The 18,075-nt window shown below is 40.8% G+C and overlaps 1 protein-coding gene and 1 long non-coding RNA gene across 18 annotated transcripts in view; both read right to left on the bottom strand.

Moving 5' to 3' along the window:
• RIPOR3 (RIPOR family member 3) overlaps positions 1–18,075 on the bottom strand; it is a 54,564-nt gene that overhangs the window by 13,648 nt on the left and 22,841 nt on the right. For 15 of the 17 annotated variants that reach the window (XM_082326251.1, XM_082326246.1, XM_082326245.1 and 12 more), the window contains 9 exons: positions 14,798–14,944; positions 10,942–11,020; positions 10,160–10,183; positions 9,979–10,032; positions 9,074–9,223; positions 8,414–8,477; positions 7,971–8,014; positions 7,160–7,285; positions 4,820–4,965 (listed from right to left, as the gene is read on the bottom strand). In XM_082326251.1, the coding sequence (XP_082182377.1) occupies positions 4,820–4,965; positions 7,160–7,285; positions 7,971–8,014; positions 8,414–8,477; positions 9,074–9,223; positions 9,979–10,032; positions 10,160–10,183; positions 10,942–11,020; positions 14,798–14,944 (834 nt within the window). Of the gene's footprint in view, positions 1–4,819; positions 4,966–7,159; positions 7,286–7,970; positions 8,015–8,413; positions 8,490–9,073; positions 9,224–9,978; positions 10,033–10,159; positions 10,184–10,941; positions 11,021–14,797; positions 14,945–18,075 lie in introns of those variants that run through there. The other 2 variants (XM_082326248.1, XM_082326249.1) reach the window with 2 other exon arrangements.
• On the bottom strand, positions 11,027–13,885 carry LOC309597155. The gene is made up of 3 exons (XR_014229687.1): positions 13,704–13,885; positions 12,994–13,060; positions 11,027–12,071 (listed from the first exon to the last, which is right to left on the bottom strand). It is a non-coding gene; the product is annotated as an uncharacterized lncRNA (long non-coding RNA).

The following is an 18,075-nucleotide window of genomic DNA, read 5'->3' as shown; positions in this document are numbered from 1 at the left end:
AAACAGTGGCTCATCATTTCCTTTCCACATTCTCCACAGCGAACATCTATATGCCTGTACAGCATTATCCATCAACACCTTTTTAAGACTGAAAAATTATATTAAAAAAAATGGAAGTGGCCCCACATGTCTGATCATCTTTATTGTCCCCATTCTACTTCTGTGTTGCCAAAAGTGTTGGCTTTCAGTTATGACTAATTACAATATTGGCATTAAATGCATGACAGTACAATGCCATTATTGTTAAGGCCAATGTAAATGCAGCACATAACTCTCCTTTAGCTTGCCTTAGCACTGTTGCAGGACTTCAGTGTTCAGGTCCAAAACTCACATGCCCAGCCTGACCTCGAAGGGGTTAACAATTCATCAGAGCTCATGTTTCCTAGATTGAACCTCCCACAACGTCAGCAGCTTTGCATTCACACACATTCAGAGGCACCTCGGCCTTGCCAGCACTAAGCATGGATTCCCAGTGAGATACTATTTTGTCATAACCACCAAACCTGTGGAGGGATGAAATAGTTGAGATTTCTACTGTTTCCCTCACCCTGCTGCATTTCTGTGTTGGGTGTGTAAGGAGGACACTTCCTGGTTTATGTTCTCAGAGGAACATAAGGAATCAGGCAGAGCATGTAAGAGCTGAACTCAATTCAGTCTTCAGCCCCAGAGGATCTGCATTCCTTTCTCCCACTGCCCGGACCGTGCCCTAATCACTCCCCTTCTGTCCAGTTGCTCCACGTATTAAATACCACCATGCCAGAAGGGCTCTTGGTGGATAGACCTGTCTGAACCCCACTACTAAGCCTGTGATTCCAGACTTGCATTAATACAAAAAAAAAAAAAAAAAAGTGGTCAACTGCATTGAACTCACTGAGATTTCTTTTTTTCCCCTATTGAACACAGGTGAAAATGCCCATGCAATTTTAAGTGTGACTGTTGTTAGGTTTCCTCCTACACATTAAAGCATAATAAACACCAGTTTCAAGGTTAGTACAGCTTATCACAAGGCTAAGCTATGAAACAGCACTTCCATCGAAAGCAGAGATGCATTGACAGACTACTGCCTAAAGATACCTGCATGAGTAACCACCTATTCATAGAAGTTTTCATCTATAAGAGCAAGACTGTCAGTAGGTATGTATCCAAAAACCAGACTTCCCTTTTTTATTCTCCCTTAAGGTTTTTCTACTGCTCCCCGAACCCTTGTGAGCCAGGCCAGCACAGGCTCAAAGTGGGCAGAAATCACAAGAGTGGTTCTGGCTGGCTGGTACCCTTAGATCCCAGTACGGGGTGCTAACTGAAGTTCTGAAAAGAGAATACAGGCTTTCTCTTTGTCCTTCATGTGAGAGACAGAATTCAGGCTGCTGTTTAGGTTGGCAAAAAAACCAAAGTCTTCCGCCAAACTGTCCAACAAAGCCGTTCTGCAACAGGCCCAAGCTCCTCATGGCATAATCTATAAAGGAGTTGAAGGAACTTTTGTTAGAGCCCAGAAGACTAGTGGCCTATTTAAAGAAAATATACATTTAGAAGTGGAAGAGTGATCTGCATTTGGATTTCTCACCAAGCAGGTCTAGACTGAAAGCTTGCCTCTCAGGGAAGCTTGGGCAAGTCAGCTGGATTTGTTTAGTCATTCTCAAATTAGAGAAAAAAAGCAGCTGTTATTTTGAGTGCTCTCTTTGAAAACAGAAATACCCTTAGTTATCACCACACAACTTCTCTTTCCTGTAAACAACTTCAGCAAACAGGCTGTCAAAGAGGAGGAGCCTGCCAGTTCCACGCAGAAGTGCTCTGGAGAATCCACTTGGTAGGATACCAACGCATTTCACAAAACTTAAACACAGCAGAGACACACAGCTGGAGTTTTCTCAGACGCTGAAAAATTCCAAGTGGGGATTAACTCCCAAAGAAAATGCGTCACCACTAGCTCTGCTCCCAGCTCAGCTGTTGCCAACTCTAAAAGCTGGGTGATGGTTCTCCCAAGCGCCATAGAAGTGCTCATCTTGCCAACCAAAAGCTGCACTTTGAGCTGTGAGCTACTGCAACAATCAAGTGTCAACTTAATTTGAATTGTATTTTTCTAGAAAATTTAGTCACAAGTATCATTTGCTTTGGAGATTTAGGCTATTATCTGAGAAACTATGCAATATCCCAGAATAGGGAGGTGTTTTCTTCATACAACTTATGTGCATAATTATTTATGCAAGTTATTGACAGCAAGGAAAGGCAAGCAAGTAGATCCAGCAAAAGTAAATGAAGTGAATCTGTAAGATGCCATTTGTGTGGGTTAACAAGAAGAAAGTAGAAGTGATTTCTTCCAGACTCCACTATGAATGTGCCATCACTCAGCACAGCACTTCCCATATTAGGGCAAAAGCAGATTTTATACCCAGTTCAATAAAGAAAGTATGTCTCCTTCACCGCACAAGTGAAGCTTCTTAAGATGTTAGGCTTGAAGTCAGGGGAAAAAGGGACTGCCCTTATAAGAAAAGCATCTCTGCAAGCAGAGCGTTCCCTCTGCAGCCCCTTCTGCTCTAAAACCATGACTAGAGCTTTTGATCATTTTACATCCAGATTAAACCCAATGCAAGTTTTGGTGGCGTGTGTTTTTTCAGGATGAGTGATGACAAATAAAGGCATCTGACTTTGCTGGGGATGTACGAGAGCCCATATATCCTCCTATGCCGCTCTTCTCTCCTTCCTTCCCCAATACTAAGACATGCAAATGTCAAAACAACGGAATATTTTAATTCACCTTCATTTAAAAGGGCCGTCATTTTAAGAGCTGCTTTTAAAAAAATACAATGCAACTTGCACCATCCCCACTCCACAGGGTTTTCAATAACTCTACCATGAATGTCCCTGCTTTCAGATTCAAATGGGAATACATACGTAACTTGGCACAAGCAAGAGGATGTTTCATAGGGCATATAATGCAAGATCACAGCAAGTTTCTGGAATGAGGCTTTGTCACCCAACTAATTAGTGGCTCAGCTTCTCAAATGAGAAACAGAGGCCTCAAAAGTCTCAGAGCAGCTGCAGCATCTCACCAAAACAAAACACATACTGATGCCCATGGTTAGATCTCAGGAGGAAAAAGTGTCATAAACAACAGGTGCAGGCAAACTCTGCTGTGTGAGTTTATTTCTCATTGACTTAGAGCAACGTGTGCATTTGAAAGTAATTTTCAGATGCTGTTGCCAAGACTCATTTTTCAGCCCAACTGCATGTACAAGTCAACAGTAAATTTCAAGAACCACAGCATACACAAGACATTCAGAAAACAGTATGTTGATTAATAAAGCTTTTCTTTCCCCGAGCCCAGAAATGCAACCTCAAAACTGTTTATCAACACTTGAATGGGAATTGCAACAGAAAACCTTTGTGGCATTTCTCCTGTTGGTGGCTTACAAGACTGTGATAAGGTTTAAAGTCAAACAATGCTTCCAAAGGTAATTAAGACCTGTAAAATCAGGTCTGATTGTAAAATACATTTGGTTACTTCATCCTAAGGGCAGGGAAACTTTTCTCTTACTGAGAGATCTGTTTAGCTTTTGGGCATGTTTGGCAGACCATACATTCAACCCATACAAGCTTTTTTATTTTGGGGTAATTTTTAAGAAAACAAGAAGCCAGCATGGCCAGAGAAGAAGAGTTGTGTAAGGCTGAGTCATAGGTGAGTCTGGCCTGCAAGGCGTAGCTCCCTGTCCTTCCTAATCTAAACATTGTTCAGTTTCTGCTTTTCCTGGAGAGAGCCTAGATCCACAAGTCATCACAAAGTGGCCTTTCAAGAAGGTCCTTATCATGGAGGTGTGTTCAAATGCCTCTTTGCCATGTTGGGTTGGGAAGAACTGAGGACCGCAGTAAGCCATATACAAAAGTACAAGTGAAGAGCGCCCATTGTTTAATTCAGCATTTCACCAAGATGGCCAGATTTAACCCCTGGACAATAGTAAATGGAAACAGATTAAAAAGTTTTGATTTGTTGCAGACAAAACTCTCAGTATAGACTGACAGTCCCATAAAGCAGAAATAACAGTACTACCTCAAAAATCTACGGTGCTGTGTCTAGAGTGAAGAAGTTCCAGTGCAGCATTCACAAAAGTGAGAATTTGCTTTTAATAACATCAGTAATCCACTACAAAAATCAATTTACAGATTTAAATTATAAATCAATTTAACAAATCACAGGCACCATGTAAATACTCAGCTATTTTAAAAGTGCATCTGCAACCAAGCTTCCCTGTAGTGCACAAACAGGGTATTTATAACTCTAAGCACAGTGAAATAGGAAGGTGCTAAGACTTTGGGAAAGCTTCTTTTTTAACAAATTGTGGCCTGGTAATAGCGATTGTCCTAAAATTTCAGCTATATTTTTTTGTCATTGTGCCTAGAAACTGCTATTTTCAGTTGCGTTTCATCATCTTTAAGATTATTGTTCATGTTTTATAGATGTACATACGTTGCTTGGAGCTAGACTTGAATGCTCATTCTGAAGAGCAGTAAGCTAAGTAAAAGCCTATAGTCAGTCCATGTGGCTAGCCGTGGCTCTGGTAACATCAACACAAAGAACTGAAGGGTCACAGAAATGGCTTCTGTCCCTTTCCCCCTCCCTTTCCTGAGGACTGGTCCCACAGAGTCAGAGATCAGGCACAGTGGCTGGGGTTGCTGTGACGAAGCATGTGGCTGCTATCTATCCTGCACCTACTCTGCAAATAGAAAGAGGACTATGATGTTGAATGCTACTAAGTGACATACTTAGGAGCCTTTAATTTATTTCAAATGTTTAGCTCCAGCTTTTTTCATTTGAAGCTGTACTTACTTCCAGAGGACCTCCAGCTGTAGCTTGATAGTGCCCAGTTCAGTTATATCCACAATGATTGCCTGAGGCTTGGTTGTAAAGAAGTTTATGTTGTCGCATGTCACAACACCAACGAGAATAGTGGCCAGTCCTCGCAGCTCTGTTACCTGCAGGGACAGACAAGCATATCCATTTTCATCTTACCAGACAATCTTAAGTCATGTGCATGGAAAGGAGCACGCCCCAGGCTCAGATCTGCTCTGAGGCCCACAACAAACTTAAAACCTTGATACTCAATTCCGGGCCCTTAAACTGTTGTGAGTCAGTATGCCCACAAGGAATGTGTCATAGATGGCTAGCAAAGAGGAAAGGAGTTGTATGAGTTGGGGAGAGACAGAGCTGTACAGCACTTCTGAAAACAGATTTTCGTAGACTATGATTTTAAAAAAAATTAGTCTAAAATTTCAAAATTCTAGCTCTGATATACATACAAGTAGTTGTCATTTATAGTACAGAGTCTAGCTTGTCCAGATATTAGAATAACACTGTCAAAAATATATATTACAGAGAAGTATATTAGCCTACCTACACTAGACTATTTCAGCTCTCAATTGCCTAAAGGATCTGGAAGCACAACTGTCTGCATCCACTGTGACCTTTCTAACTGTCCTGAGCTCAGCTGCGGACCAACATCAGAACTTGTAAGTGTCAGTTCTTTCCTCTAGCCCTGCAGGTGGCTCCAAGGTTGTTATCAATGCAGTTACACGCCTGGATTCGTCCCAGGCTGGCATTTTGCTTCTTCAGCTACATAAAAGAAAAAAAATCTAATCAAACACTTGCTATAAAAACATACTTCTAATTGAAGATCAAATTGTTCTAGAAGCGCATAAAGCATCAGACTCAGCACAGAATTTTAGCACAAGTGCCTAAAGTCCACTTCTGGAATTAGTTACATGCCTACATCTCCTTTAAGAGCTAGCAAAAGTTATGTTGCCAGGCTCCTCTTGGAACACTCTTTGGCACTTCTCAATTTTTAATTTTTTTTTTTTTTTAAGCCTGCTATGTATTTGTACTGGGCAAAGATTATTAAGTGCAAAGTGGAAAGAGCAGGAGGATGTGGAGAACATTAGTCAGTAGACTTTCATAAGCTGACAAAAAAGAGTAAAACTGTCATTGTCATACAAAGTAATTCAAGTTTTTACAAGTATTATGGGGAAAAAGGGGATCTGAATTAGCCTCTCACCTGATCTTCATTGTGCAGTGGCAGTAAAAAAATGCATAAGCACATTTCCAAAGCTGTGCTGGCAAGATGCCAAAGCGTCTCTCCTGTGTAACCCACTTCTTGCTGCCAGATAGGAGGGGAACATTGCAATAGCTGCTTTAACACAGCTGCCAGAAGTTGAAACCCTGCACTGGCACAGTCTCCTAGTAGAACAGGATCCAGCACAGCCTTCGGTCTCAGCTCCTTTCAGGTTGACAGGAGTCATGCTGCAGAGTCCAGCCCACGAAAGATGCCAGACTACAGTGAAAATGCTGTTTAAGGATTAACTCCACCTGCTAGGTAAGTGCCAGAACCGCTGCCAGTGGCAGCTGCACAAGGGTCTATGAAAACTACAAGCTGCCCCCAAGGGGTACCCACAAGGTGTCATCTACAGATCACAGGCCACTAGCACTGGTCCCTTATTGTTAAAGGTATGAACTCTTCTGAGGGACTTTAAAAAAGTGTCAGAGCTCTAAATAAAGATATAAAGTACAGACAGTTTGTACCAGCGTATAAATGCCATCGGTTCTTGGCAGATATGGAGCTTCTCCGGAGTAAAACATGACAAAAGAATCTGCAGTGCACCCAGACAAAGGAACACTTGAACTACACATTCAAAACATACACATGTGCAATGATATGTTTTCCATATACATATTTCTTTTTCAATAGAGAACAGAACTCCAGGTACTTCATATTCCACATGGGTGATATAAATAATATCTACATACACATCTTTTTGTCTCCACATCTAGACTTCACCCTAGAAAGTCCCAGATACTGATCTAGGACTTTTTGAAAAAAACAAAAACAACAAACAAACAAAAAACCCCCCAAACAAAGCCACAACACCAACCACCTACACCAGACTGCAGAACATGGGAAAGCAGATGCACTAATACAGTTACGAGTGCCAGGAGTACAGGAAAAACAGAAGTAGATGTCCATTCAGTAGGCAGAACATTAACTGCCATTTTTACATGGCTAGGAAAAGAAAACTCCGTAAGAATTTTGACAAACACCTGGTAGCCTAACAGGTAAGTAGTATGGCAGAAGACCTGTTAACCCACTGATTCCAATCCAACCATTATACACCACACCTTGATTTCAAACTTCTCGTGGAGACTGGGTATAAAAATCTTTTCTTCCTCATCCCATGTTTGGCTGTCATCGCTCTCAATCTTGCCTTTCAACCTCCATTTTTGGCGCCCCAGTCGCACAAACACCTAGAAACCACGAAGAAAAAAAAAGGATGTTGGGCCAACATATCCCAGAACGTTCCCTTCAGTCCGTAGGCCTCATACTGTTCCAGTACCACAGAGGCAAAGCCATTCCTTTGATCACTATACCTTTAGGAACTTGGATAAAGCTAGAAGATTGGAGGCAGGAATTCAAGTTGCAGGTTTTAACACCTTAACTCAGTGCCAAATTACACGTCCCACCCATTCTAGAGGAACTGCAAAACGACATCGCATAGCACGTGTAGCAGTACTGAAATACAAGGCACACTGGAATTCATTTGGAACTGTTAGAAGTAGAACAACAACTCAGGAAGATACTAAGATGCATTCAAAGCATGCCAAGGGCAATCTTCCAAGAAACAGCCAGCAACTATTACTTGATTCCAGGGCAACTTTGAAGACAAAGACCTGACAGGCTGGTTTTGACAGGAAATCACTGCCGTCTTTTAAACCCTCCCATAACACTGGAATCAGCTCTTCCCTCTTCAGTCTCAGAGGGCAGAGTGACCAGTGAATGTGCCAAAGAACTGTTCTCATCAGAACAGCACGTGGTTTTATCATAATCTGTTTCCTGCTCGCCTTCTACATGTTGCACCCTTGCTGTCCTGTTCCTCTACTGCAAACTCACAGCAGCAAAATAAAGGACAAAATGAATTGCTGTATACTGCACCTCATATTGGTCCCCCGGGCAGAGACGTGCAAAGCCCACCAACCCTGAAAAGAGAAGGAAAACTCCTAATACTTGTAGAGTTTTACAGTGTCCCCCAAAGCCTCAGCTTGGAATAAATAAAGTGACTATCTGGCTAACACCGCCTTGTCCTCAACTCTGTGCAGAAGCTATGCCACCAGCCCAAAACACTCTTAGAAGAGCAAACTTTAATTGAGCTGAGGAAAGAAGGCTTGTCAGCTTTTGTACCATATAAAATACCATTGAAGATCTGTTTTACAGTGCTGAAGCAAACAGAAGTTTGCCAAAATTCTGCTCAGTGTCTGATCCAGAAAGCCAGTGGAAGCAACTGACATTGAATAAATGGACTCTCAGCGGATCAGATTGCTACACAGGAAACCCAAAATCAATTGGTGAGTCTTGAAGGAAACGAGAAAGGAACATACCTTTCATCTTCAAGTGGAACTCTCCCAAATGGACCTCCAGTGCCCCTTCTATAAAGCACATGTCCTAGAAGGAAGACTGAACAGTCATTATGACTGAAAAGCAGCGCAGAGTAGCTACCTTCCCAATACCTGCCATTTTCTTTAAAGGACTTTGGCTTTTTTTTTTTTTTAAAGGACACACACTGACATTTTCACTAGTGGAGATGGATACAGAGTCCATTCATACTACTTTTAAGACAGAAAATTATGATGCCACTCCACAGGAGAGTGGAACTGCTTGAGCAGATCACTGTCAGTTACCTTCCACTGCTTGTTTTGTAAAAATAGCATAGCTTATTCATTATTCAATTCACATCCCAGTACTTCCAGGGGAAGTCATAATGGACCCCAGTATTAAAGCAGAAATCCAAAAGATTTTTCATTTGCCTTCATGAATGCACGAAGCCAAGCTCAGTAGGGGCAAAAAAAGGGCACAGAATTCAAGAGCTTTGTCTGTAAGGTATTTATCTCACAAGCTTCAGTTCACATTATGTACCTGTATTTCATTCACGTGTTAAGCTTTTAACCTGCACCGTTAAAAAAAAAGCCAGCAGCAAGTCCTAGTACATTTTTTGCTAAGGAACGGTCCGGTCTTCGTTACATGTGCGTAGTATTTCCTACCTCTGTGCACTCTTGGAAGTTCTTGTAAAGCTCCACTAGGCTCTCCCTGGAGGCTTTGGTGGAAGGAGACAAGGAAAAGGCATGTTTCATATTAGTGGCCCCATCTCGTAGTCTGCACTGTATACAGTAAGCTTCATAGAGTTCTTCTACCTTTAAGATTTGGGGGGGGGGGGGGGGGGGGGAGGGAGAAGGGGGGAAGAATGAACAAGAATTAACCGACAGTTTTAATAAGTTCTGGAAAGGAACATCAGCAGTCTTTCCTGAAAAAAAACCCAAACAAATCCCACTATCATAGTATTACAGAACGAGTCAACTCCTGCATTTTACAGGCTGATCAGAGTGCAACAGTCTGTACACATTCCTGAAAAAAAGCATGGGATATTGAGAAACAATTCATTCTGTGTTATCAGACTAGACGACAAGGAGTAGAGTAACACTTTGTTCAGGGAAAAATTACTTGGGCAGCAGGAAACCGATTCCCTCAATACAAATTAAAACACCTACACCTTTAGCTACGTCAGAGGAGAGATTTCATTCCTTTAGAAGCAGATGGCAGACAGCAGACATGCACTCTACAGAACTTCCCATTTGGCCTCTTGTGGGAAGGGGGGGAGAACGTGTAAGTCTTCCCACAGCAGCATTTTCTGAACAAACTGGCAGAGCATGCAAACTGGCTTCACAGGAAAACTCAGGTTGGGTTGCGCCCAACATTCAGCCTGAATAGAACCATTCAAGAAAATAAATAAATAAAAATCCCCTCCTTCTGTAAGAAGAGTGGTTACAGCTTTCGGAAAGTACCCAGCATTATTCCCCTTCAGATGAATTAAATCAAAGTATTTTCTATTTAGATAGCTTGCTTATATAGCAGCGTAAGCCTTACATGTACAAGATCTAAAACCCCTTACCTTGCTTATGTGAAACTCCAGTTTTCTGATGTATCTCTCCACAGAGCGGATTTGCTTTTGAAAAGGGGAGAGAGAGGAGGACTTGAGAAATTATTTCCTAAACATGCCTTAAGTAACACAGTAGGCACATCATTCATTTTTCTCTATTTGCAGTGTTTCCTCTCATCCTCAATAGCCTTACCTTATCCAGGTCATAGTAGAAAGCCTGAAAGAGAAATAGCATAGGCTGAGCAGGAAAGCATGTATATTTGTACATATAAATGATACTTTCGTATTTACTGCAAGACTCACTACGTATATCTTAAGTTACACTAAATTAAGATGCATTGTTTACTACAAGGAGACAGTCCAACATTTTTAATAGTTTCATTTTCTGTGCATAGTTGGTTGGTTTGTTTTTGCAGATGCTTGAAATAAGACAGTAAGGGTCTCACCACCAGCTGTAACAACATTGGCCATGGTACATGGAAGTTCCTGATTTATATTTTTTTTTTTTCAATCTAGCTATCATTGCCCAAATGAAAGGCAAAGTTGGATCTGTGAGTTGTCTTTACATTAGCACTGTTGCTGAAAGTACTTTAGGGAGTTGTGAACATGACAGAATCTAGGTTACAAGGACACAGGCACCAACTATGGAAAACGAAGCCCGATCTTTATCACCATTTCTGTCCATACAGAGTCAGGTACAAACACTGATCACTGAACAGACACAAGGAGATACCATCCCAGTAAAGGAACACTATCTGAAGAACACTGCTGGATATTGAAAAATGAGAAATCCCAAGTTTAATTCTCACATCTAGAGCTAGCCTGCTCGGTAAATTTCTGGTTGTGATGCCTTGCTGGACTTCACCTCAGTGCTTCAACTGGAAAACCCCTGGGAGTCCCAGATGTGAGAGAGCATCTACTTTTGTGACTTCATTTTTAAAGTCATTTAAGTATTTAACATTAAAAGCATCTTACCAATCTGGAGTTCCTTTTTGTATCTTTGTGTCGACCAGAGAGATAATCCAATTCAGCCTGATGTGCTTCTAAGTATTCACTGGAGAGGAAGAAAACCCAGTGTTACGATCTTCTGGTACATTCATTACAACACCTCCCCAAAGAATTTTTCAGCAGAATATTACAGAAGACTTCGCCTGGTTTACTCTCCAGAGATGTGAATGGCTATATAGAGGGACATGGGTCAACAGATGAGAGTGGTCTCTATAGACAAATATTTGTCCTAAATGCAAAGTCACTCCTAGACAAGCATCTGTACACAATGAGTGCCAGAAGATGCTGATTACTGTTACCTAACATTTAAAGATGCTGTACATTAGGAATCCTCCTGAATCCTCTTTACTCCAAGATGTGGAATGCTACAGTGCAATTCAAGAAGGCTGCCACTGCAGCATAAGGTATATACATGTAGACGTGCACACACTACACTCAGACATTCACTATTTCTTGTTTCCCTTCATCTAAAACAGATCATTCAAGTGAAAGATAGGCTTTATTCCAGGAATGTGAGGCAAAACAAAACAAGGCGGTAGAGCTGGAAGTACTACCAAAGACAAGAGGAAAGGAAGGATGTAGGAGAGTAGCAAGTTCTAACACACACATAACCCAGCTCACAGATCTCCTTTTCAGATTTCTCTAACTACTCCTGTTTGGCCTTCTGGAACCATTTCTGTAAGGTAGAAGATCAGTTCATTTGTTGAGCAAGTCTCTTCTTACAGTTACTGAGAAGTAAGAATTCATCAACCAACTCCATCTTACAAAGCCAAAGAATTGCGACACAAACCCAAGCTCATAGAAGTACTCCACATGTAAGGCAGGGCACATGTCATCCCGTGTTTTTGCACACAGAACTGAATACCACTTTTTAGTATGCCAGACAATTTCTTAATGTGACCATTACTTTTTCCAGAACGAGAACTGTTTTGCAAGGTGTGAAGAACTTGATGCCAGTTGGCTTCCATAGAGTTGCTTGCATGCAAGCGTTGTCCCTTAGGAGTTCCCACAGGGCCTTAAACTATTTCTGCTGAGACCATCTTCTTCCAACTTTGCTTTTAATACAGAGCAGACTTAGGTAACTTTTTCCTCTTATGCTTAAAAGGGAACAAGAGTAACTTGGTAAATACTACATTATAAGACAGTTTCTGAGCAGTCAAAATAACTTCATTTTAGACAGCTGCACTTCACGTTTGCTTTGATGCATTTCATTTTCTTACTGTTACAAAACCAGTTCCCCCAAGACACCCAGTGGCTCCAGCATTCAGCTGTCTCCTCCTTACACTTGCCTATTAACAGCTCAGTGCAGAAGCAGCCAAGGCTGGTGGCAGAAAAGAGTTCACTTTCCTTTTAGTAGAGCTTCATCACTTTTAGATTTAAGTACGTTAGTATTGCCAGCTTCATGGAATGGTACCCAGATGGTTAACAGAATAAAGAGTTATTTGCTATAGCTATAAAGAAACAGGCACGTAAAACATGTTCTGTACTAAAAATTCAAGTCACTCCAGCACCAAGTGGACTCAGTCTGCATCTACTTAAAATTTGGACTTTGCATTGCTATTTGATACAGTTGTTTTCTGTAGGTTACTTTAGTCAATTAGTTAGCTGCTCAGTTTTGGCAGGAGTCTGATCATATGGCATTCCCTGCAGAACTGGGAACAAATTCTGAGCCACTTTATGGTTTCTCCTCCCTAAGCTCTGATAAATTCTAAACTCTGCAAAAACATTTGGGTTTGTTATTTGTTTTAAATCTAAATCCACTAATAAAGACATTGACTGATACTTTTAAGGCTAAGACTTTATAGTCTTTTGTTGGAACAAAAGTGTGACACATCTGAGTTTACAATGTATTATTACAGTGTGTTTTATGTTCTTTGCTTAAGAAAACAAACTGTCATCAGAATTAATACAGTAGCAAAATTCCGAGGACAGCAACAACATACATGAACAAACTGTTAGTTAGTAGGGTGCCAGCAGAAAGAGCTACAGGGTTTACAAATCCAAGGAAATGTATTTTACCTTCTGATAGTAGCTTCAGGGTATAAATGAAGCTCCTATGATATTAGACTAGGCCCATCACCATCAACTGTAATGATTTAAGATGTATTTTTATATAATAAGATTTGAGGACTCAGTTAAAGGTTGATCAGTGTTGTGGTTTAACCCTAGTCGGCAATTAAGCACCACACAGCCGCTCACCTGCCCTCCCCCCCACAGTGGGATTGGCCAGAGAATCAGGGAAAAAAGTAAAACCCATGGGGTGAGATAAAGACAGTTTAATAGGACAGCAGAGGAAGAGGAAATAATAATAATAAAAATATACAAAACAAGCGATGCACAATGTAATTGTGCACCCGCTGACCGATGCCCTGCCCATCCCACCCCCGAGCAGCGATCGCTGCCCCCCAGCCAACTCCCCCCAGTTTATATACTGGGCATGATGCCATACGGTATGGAATAGCCCTTTGGCCAGTCTGGGTCAGCTGTCCTGGCTGTGCCCCCTCCCAGCTTCTTGTGCACCGGGCAGAGCCTGGGAAGCTGAAAAGTCCTTGACTTACTGTAAGCACTGCTTAGCAACAACTAAAGCATCCGTGTGTTATCATCAACTTTATTCTCATACTAAATCCAAAACACAGCACGATACCAACTACTAGGAAGAAAATTAACTCTATCCCAGCCAAAACCAGGACAATCTGTTTCAATCACTGATGGAGGCAAACAGCACTTACCACTACTTCCTTTCTGGTCTATGATACCAAGAGAACAAGCTCATCCATGTTTTATTGCCATTTCAGTATTCAGTAGTATCAGTGTTTCTGTGCGATAACTGACAGCTTCCTCAAAGCCAGAATACCCTAAATTCAGATTGCCAGCCCATCCTTTGATCTCTATTATGTCTGCTGCATACACCCCACATCTGCCAGACAGAGACAATATGGACAAAATTGGTCTTTAGCCTTTTCACTCAAGTCTGTACTGATGCAACATTGACTATGCAGTCAACCATAATAAAGACTCTGAAATAATGCTACATTTAAAGGAAGATAGCATTACCTACATTGCCATAAGAAGATGGGAGTTATACTACAGCTCTGTTTCATCACCTCAAGCCAGCTGAAGTTTTCAGGTGGATCTACTTAGACCTTTCCCTTACAACACACCACCCAGAGATGAAAGAGGACTTTTGAAGTCCAGAGTTTAATTCTATTAAAAGAAAAGAAAAAAAACAAACCAGAAAACAAAAAAACGCACTAGACTATCTAACTCTTTACTTTAAGTGCTCTCTAATTAGCATAGAGAGAATAGAAATGGTTTACTAACCAGCCTCCCCACTGTGTCCTTGCAGGGCACACCCTCGCTTTCAGACTTGGTTTTAAGTCAGCTTTTTGAGTCAAAGCAAACTCCACACAGCTCCCTCTCCAGAAACTTTCTGCCAATCACCCCCCAGGTCTGGCTGTCCCATCCCTATCCAAGTCTCTCCTTGGTCTGCAGTCTTCCTGCCTACCACCCTGCATGCTCTGAAAGCCTCCCTTCCTCAGGAGAGCTTAGCTGCTCCCCAAGAGATGGAGAATCTCCCCACAGAGTTCTACCTGTCATTGTTCCACTTCTCTAAAAAGTCAAACTAGGAACAAACAAAAACATCAGAGCACTTTGTTTGCAAGCAGACTGCCTGAGAGTGAATGAAACTTGTTTTACAAGGTCACAAGCTAGTGTCTGGGAAAGTCACTACATATGTTTAGAGATGCCAGATGGGAGACAGTGATACACAGACTTAAGCAGCATGACTAGGTAAGGCAAATTACAATATTTAAAGAGTCCTTACTTAAGTCCTTTCTTCAAAGCTTCAAAAATTTTCTTCACGTGCAGTGGCTTTGGATCCCAGATGACTGCCCCCTTCTGCAGGGAATTGTAAGCCTTGGGGGATTTCAGTGACATTCTTGATCTCACTGAACTTCTGCTGAGAGACTTTCTGTAGAAAGAGAAAAGAAATATAGGAAAGATGCAAACCCCATCACCTGGGAGAACAGAGATGCCTAACCCACAAAGCTTCCAGGCTGCAAGTTATATGCCCAACCCCATATACTTTTACTCAAAAGAACAAAGCTCTTGGACACGCTGAGAATACTTTCACAGATAACATTAGAAAGTTAAGGCCCAGGCCTAAATACCTATTGCAAAAAACTGCAAGTTTTTTGTGACTTAACAATAATAATTTCAGTAAGAAACATCTCCTTCTCCAAGCTTGACGCAGACTCTGAGAAGCCTAGTAGTTCTCTTTTATCCTTTTCAAATAAAGAAAAATTGTGCAGGTCTCCACTTCTTTGGGAAGGTGGGGGGCACTGAGCAAGAAAAAGAAAAGCTCATTTTTATAACAGCTTGATAACAAATTAATGTTCACACTGCTAGCAACTGTCTTAACAGACACGCATGGCAGCTAGCTACAGCCCTGTTTCTGTGCGCACGTTCACACCAGTTGTTGGGTCAACTACAGAACTAGTCCAGTAAGCCACGCTGCAGGACAAGGACACTCCCATTCTGACTCTCACCTGCAATTCAGGAAAATGAGGCAACAAACTTTTGATCTGCTCAAGGTCTAACCGATAAAGCTAACATAAAAAGCCTTTAGAAATAGATATTTCTTTGCCTTCATTCACCATCCATTTAAATGATGGCTTAGAGCCCTACCACGTTTTAGAAAAGCAAGCTACCAAGCCCAGACTGCATACAAGATATCATTATCGAGGTGTTTTTTCAGTGTCTAGCACCTCACTTACTTTTAAGAGCAACTGCAAAAACAAAATTAAATATTATTTCTAACAGAAGTCCCCCCAGACAGGATTTTTTGTGCTAACCTAAAGAGTTAGAACACCTTGAGCCATTAGTTATATATCTACAACATTTAAACCAGAAAATGAGCTCTCTGCAAATGGTTCTTTCACATTGCCAGATTCCTGCCTAGCTTACCTCTATCTATATACTCCTCTAAGTCTTAGTTATTTGTATATAGTTTTGTTAATACTCCCTGAAAGTCAAGCCTCTAAAACAACATTATCTAAAAAAGTTTCCCATTCCACCAAGCCAAGCCAACTGCTTGCTCTCAGAGAAGCTTTCCATCTTCTCTACAATCTCTATTCTAAATTCAGCTCACCTGGAGAAATGATGAACTTGAACAAGCTTAATACTTAGCCACTGGCTGTTTTAAGTTCTAGGCATGTGACTGGAGGCCTAAGGAGATAATTGAGCTTGGTGATTAAATCCTAGGCCCAGCACACCTGAGAGCTGTCCCCAGTCCTATTATAGAAACCTTTGAGTAACTAATTATTCTGGTGCTAAATTTCCACTTATCTCCATTTTTTAACATATAATCTGCAAAAAATCTGATAAAATTAGGTGTTGCCAAACATTACTGGATATTTAATTTCTTCACCCCAATGATTATCTTCATTTTTTATGATGACTTAATGTAAAGTATTAATTAACCAAACCACTTGGAACTCAGGTTACCTATAATGAGGAACATAACTCTTAAATTAGAAACTGACATTAATATTATTTTCTTTCGTAAGATAATGAATCTTTGAGTATTCCATGCAAAGTGAGAGGGTTTCAACAGCAATAACACTGGAAGGGACAGTCAAGCCAATAACAGCAGTTTAAAGAGTCTCCTAGAAGGATCATCACTTAAAATTCTTTCATGCAAAGAAGGAAATAGCATCCAGTTCCATGCTTTAGATGAGTACTCTAATTAGCAAGATACCATATGGAAGATATAAGATAATTTGAAATTAAAAAGCCCAAATTACTCCTGGGTTTTGTTTATTTTTTGAAAGGAAAGGACTTTGATATTTACCATCAGAGTTTTGGACTGCAAATCCTAAATTCAGGAAATTATTTCCCTTCAGCTAAAGTATAGCACCTAAGCACTGCATACGGATAGGTTGGGATTTAAAACTTACCATTTGCCTTAGTATCTCCTACTGACTGACATAGCCCATATGTAGTCAGTGCACTGATGTTAAGAATCCCATTTTCATACATTTCATAGGGAAGTTAAGTGGCTGACATGGGCCTTCAGGGACAGTAGCTAAAAGCTAGATGCTGTGTTGCTGCTTTCCCTTGTGAACTTAATAATTTAAGTATCAGATTTCCCACTTTACAGATAACAGTAATAATATTTACTTCCTGTGGAGACCATCGTGAGGAAAAATGCAATAGTGTGCCTGACTGAGAGCCTCAGAAGGAAGTTGCTAAAGAAATGCAAAAGTATATTTAGCATCTGCTTAAGAATCTCCATGTGGACCTGATTTGTGTGTCATCCTTTGGATAGACCTTGCACAGGGCCCCTGCAATCTCCTGCTGTGTTTTGCAACAGTGCCTAAGGGAGAGATAAGTTAGGGAAGGGTGATTAAAAAATTTCTTCACTATGCTGGGGAAGGCTCTCGGGTGTTCACTGGGCTGTGACTGAGTTTCTAGTAAGCAAATTTTCCTTATTGCGGTGATTCCTGAATGTGACTGTCTGTCTAAACACTTAAATAATGAAAAGCAACATCATAAAAAATGCATAGAGAGAGGCATTTGGTTAGAAAACCTTTGCAGCTAAAAGTAACAGAATAATCTTAAGGGATATATGAACTCTTCTGTTTGGAGCATTCTTACCCTGCCGGACTGTGCCTTTGTTGGAGAAACAGCTATTCAACACTTTTCCTGGTAGATCCTTTCCCTGCTAGAACTCCCACTATGTACTTGAGCTCAAGTCTGTTTATATAATTTTCTGACAGTGTTTTTCTCAAGATCTTAGCAGTTGGTGTGATTTTAGATGTCCGATCTTTTCTAGGTATAATATTATTTTTCAGCTTCCACAACGAATTAATTTATTCAAATGTGAAGACTTACTGATTACATCACAATCATGCTGGAATTTAATTTTTGCTCATACTTTACCATGCTGTGTTTAACTAAAAGGTTAATTCAGTCATTTGGTTCTTCGAAAATACATTTTATGACATGAGTCGGGTGTTTTACTGATACACAATAGGATTTTTTTGAGTACAATACTTTTAGAGGCATACTTTCCAGTACTTCTATATGATACTGCTAAAT

Source organism: Platalea leucorodia, assembly GCF_965183815.1.
Source record: "Platalea leucorodia genome assembly, chromosome: 13".
Taxonomy (NCBI): Eukaryota; Metazoa; Chordata; class Aves; order Pelecaniformes; family Threskiornithidae; genus Platalea; species Platalea leucorodia.
Note: the sequence above shows the minus strand (reverse complement) of the source record. Positions and strands in the feature narration are given on the sequence as shown.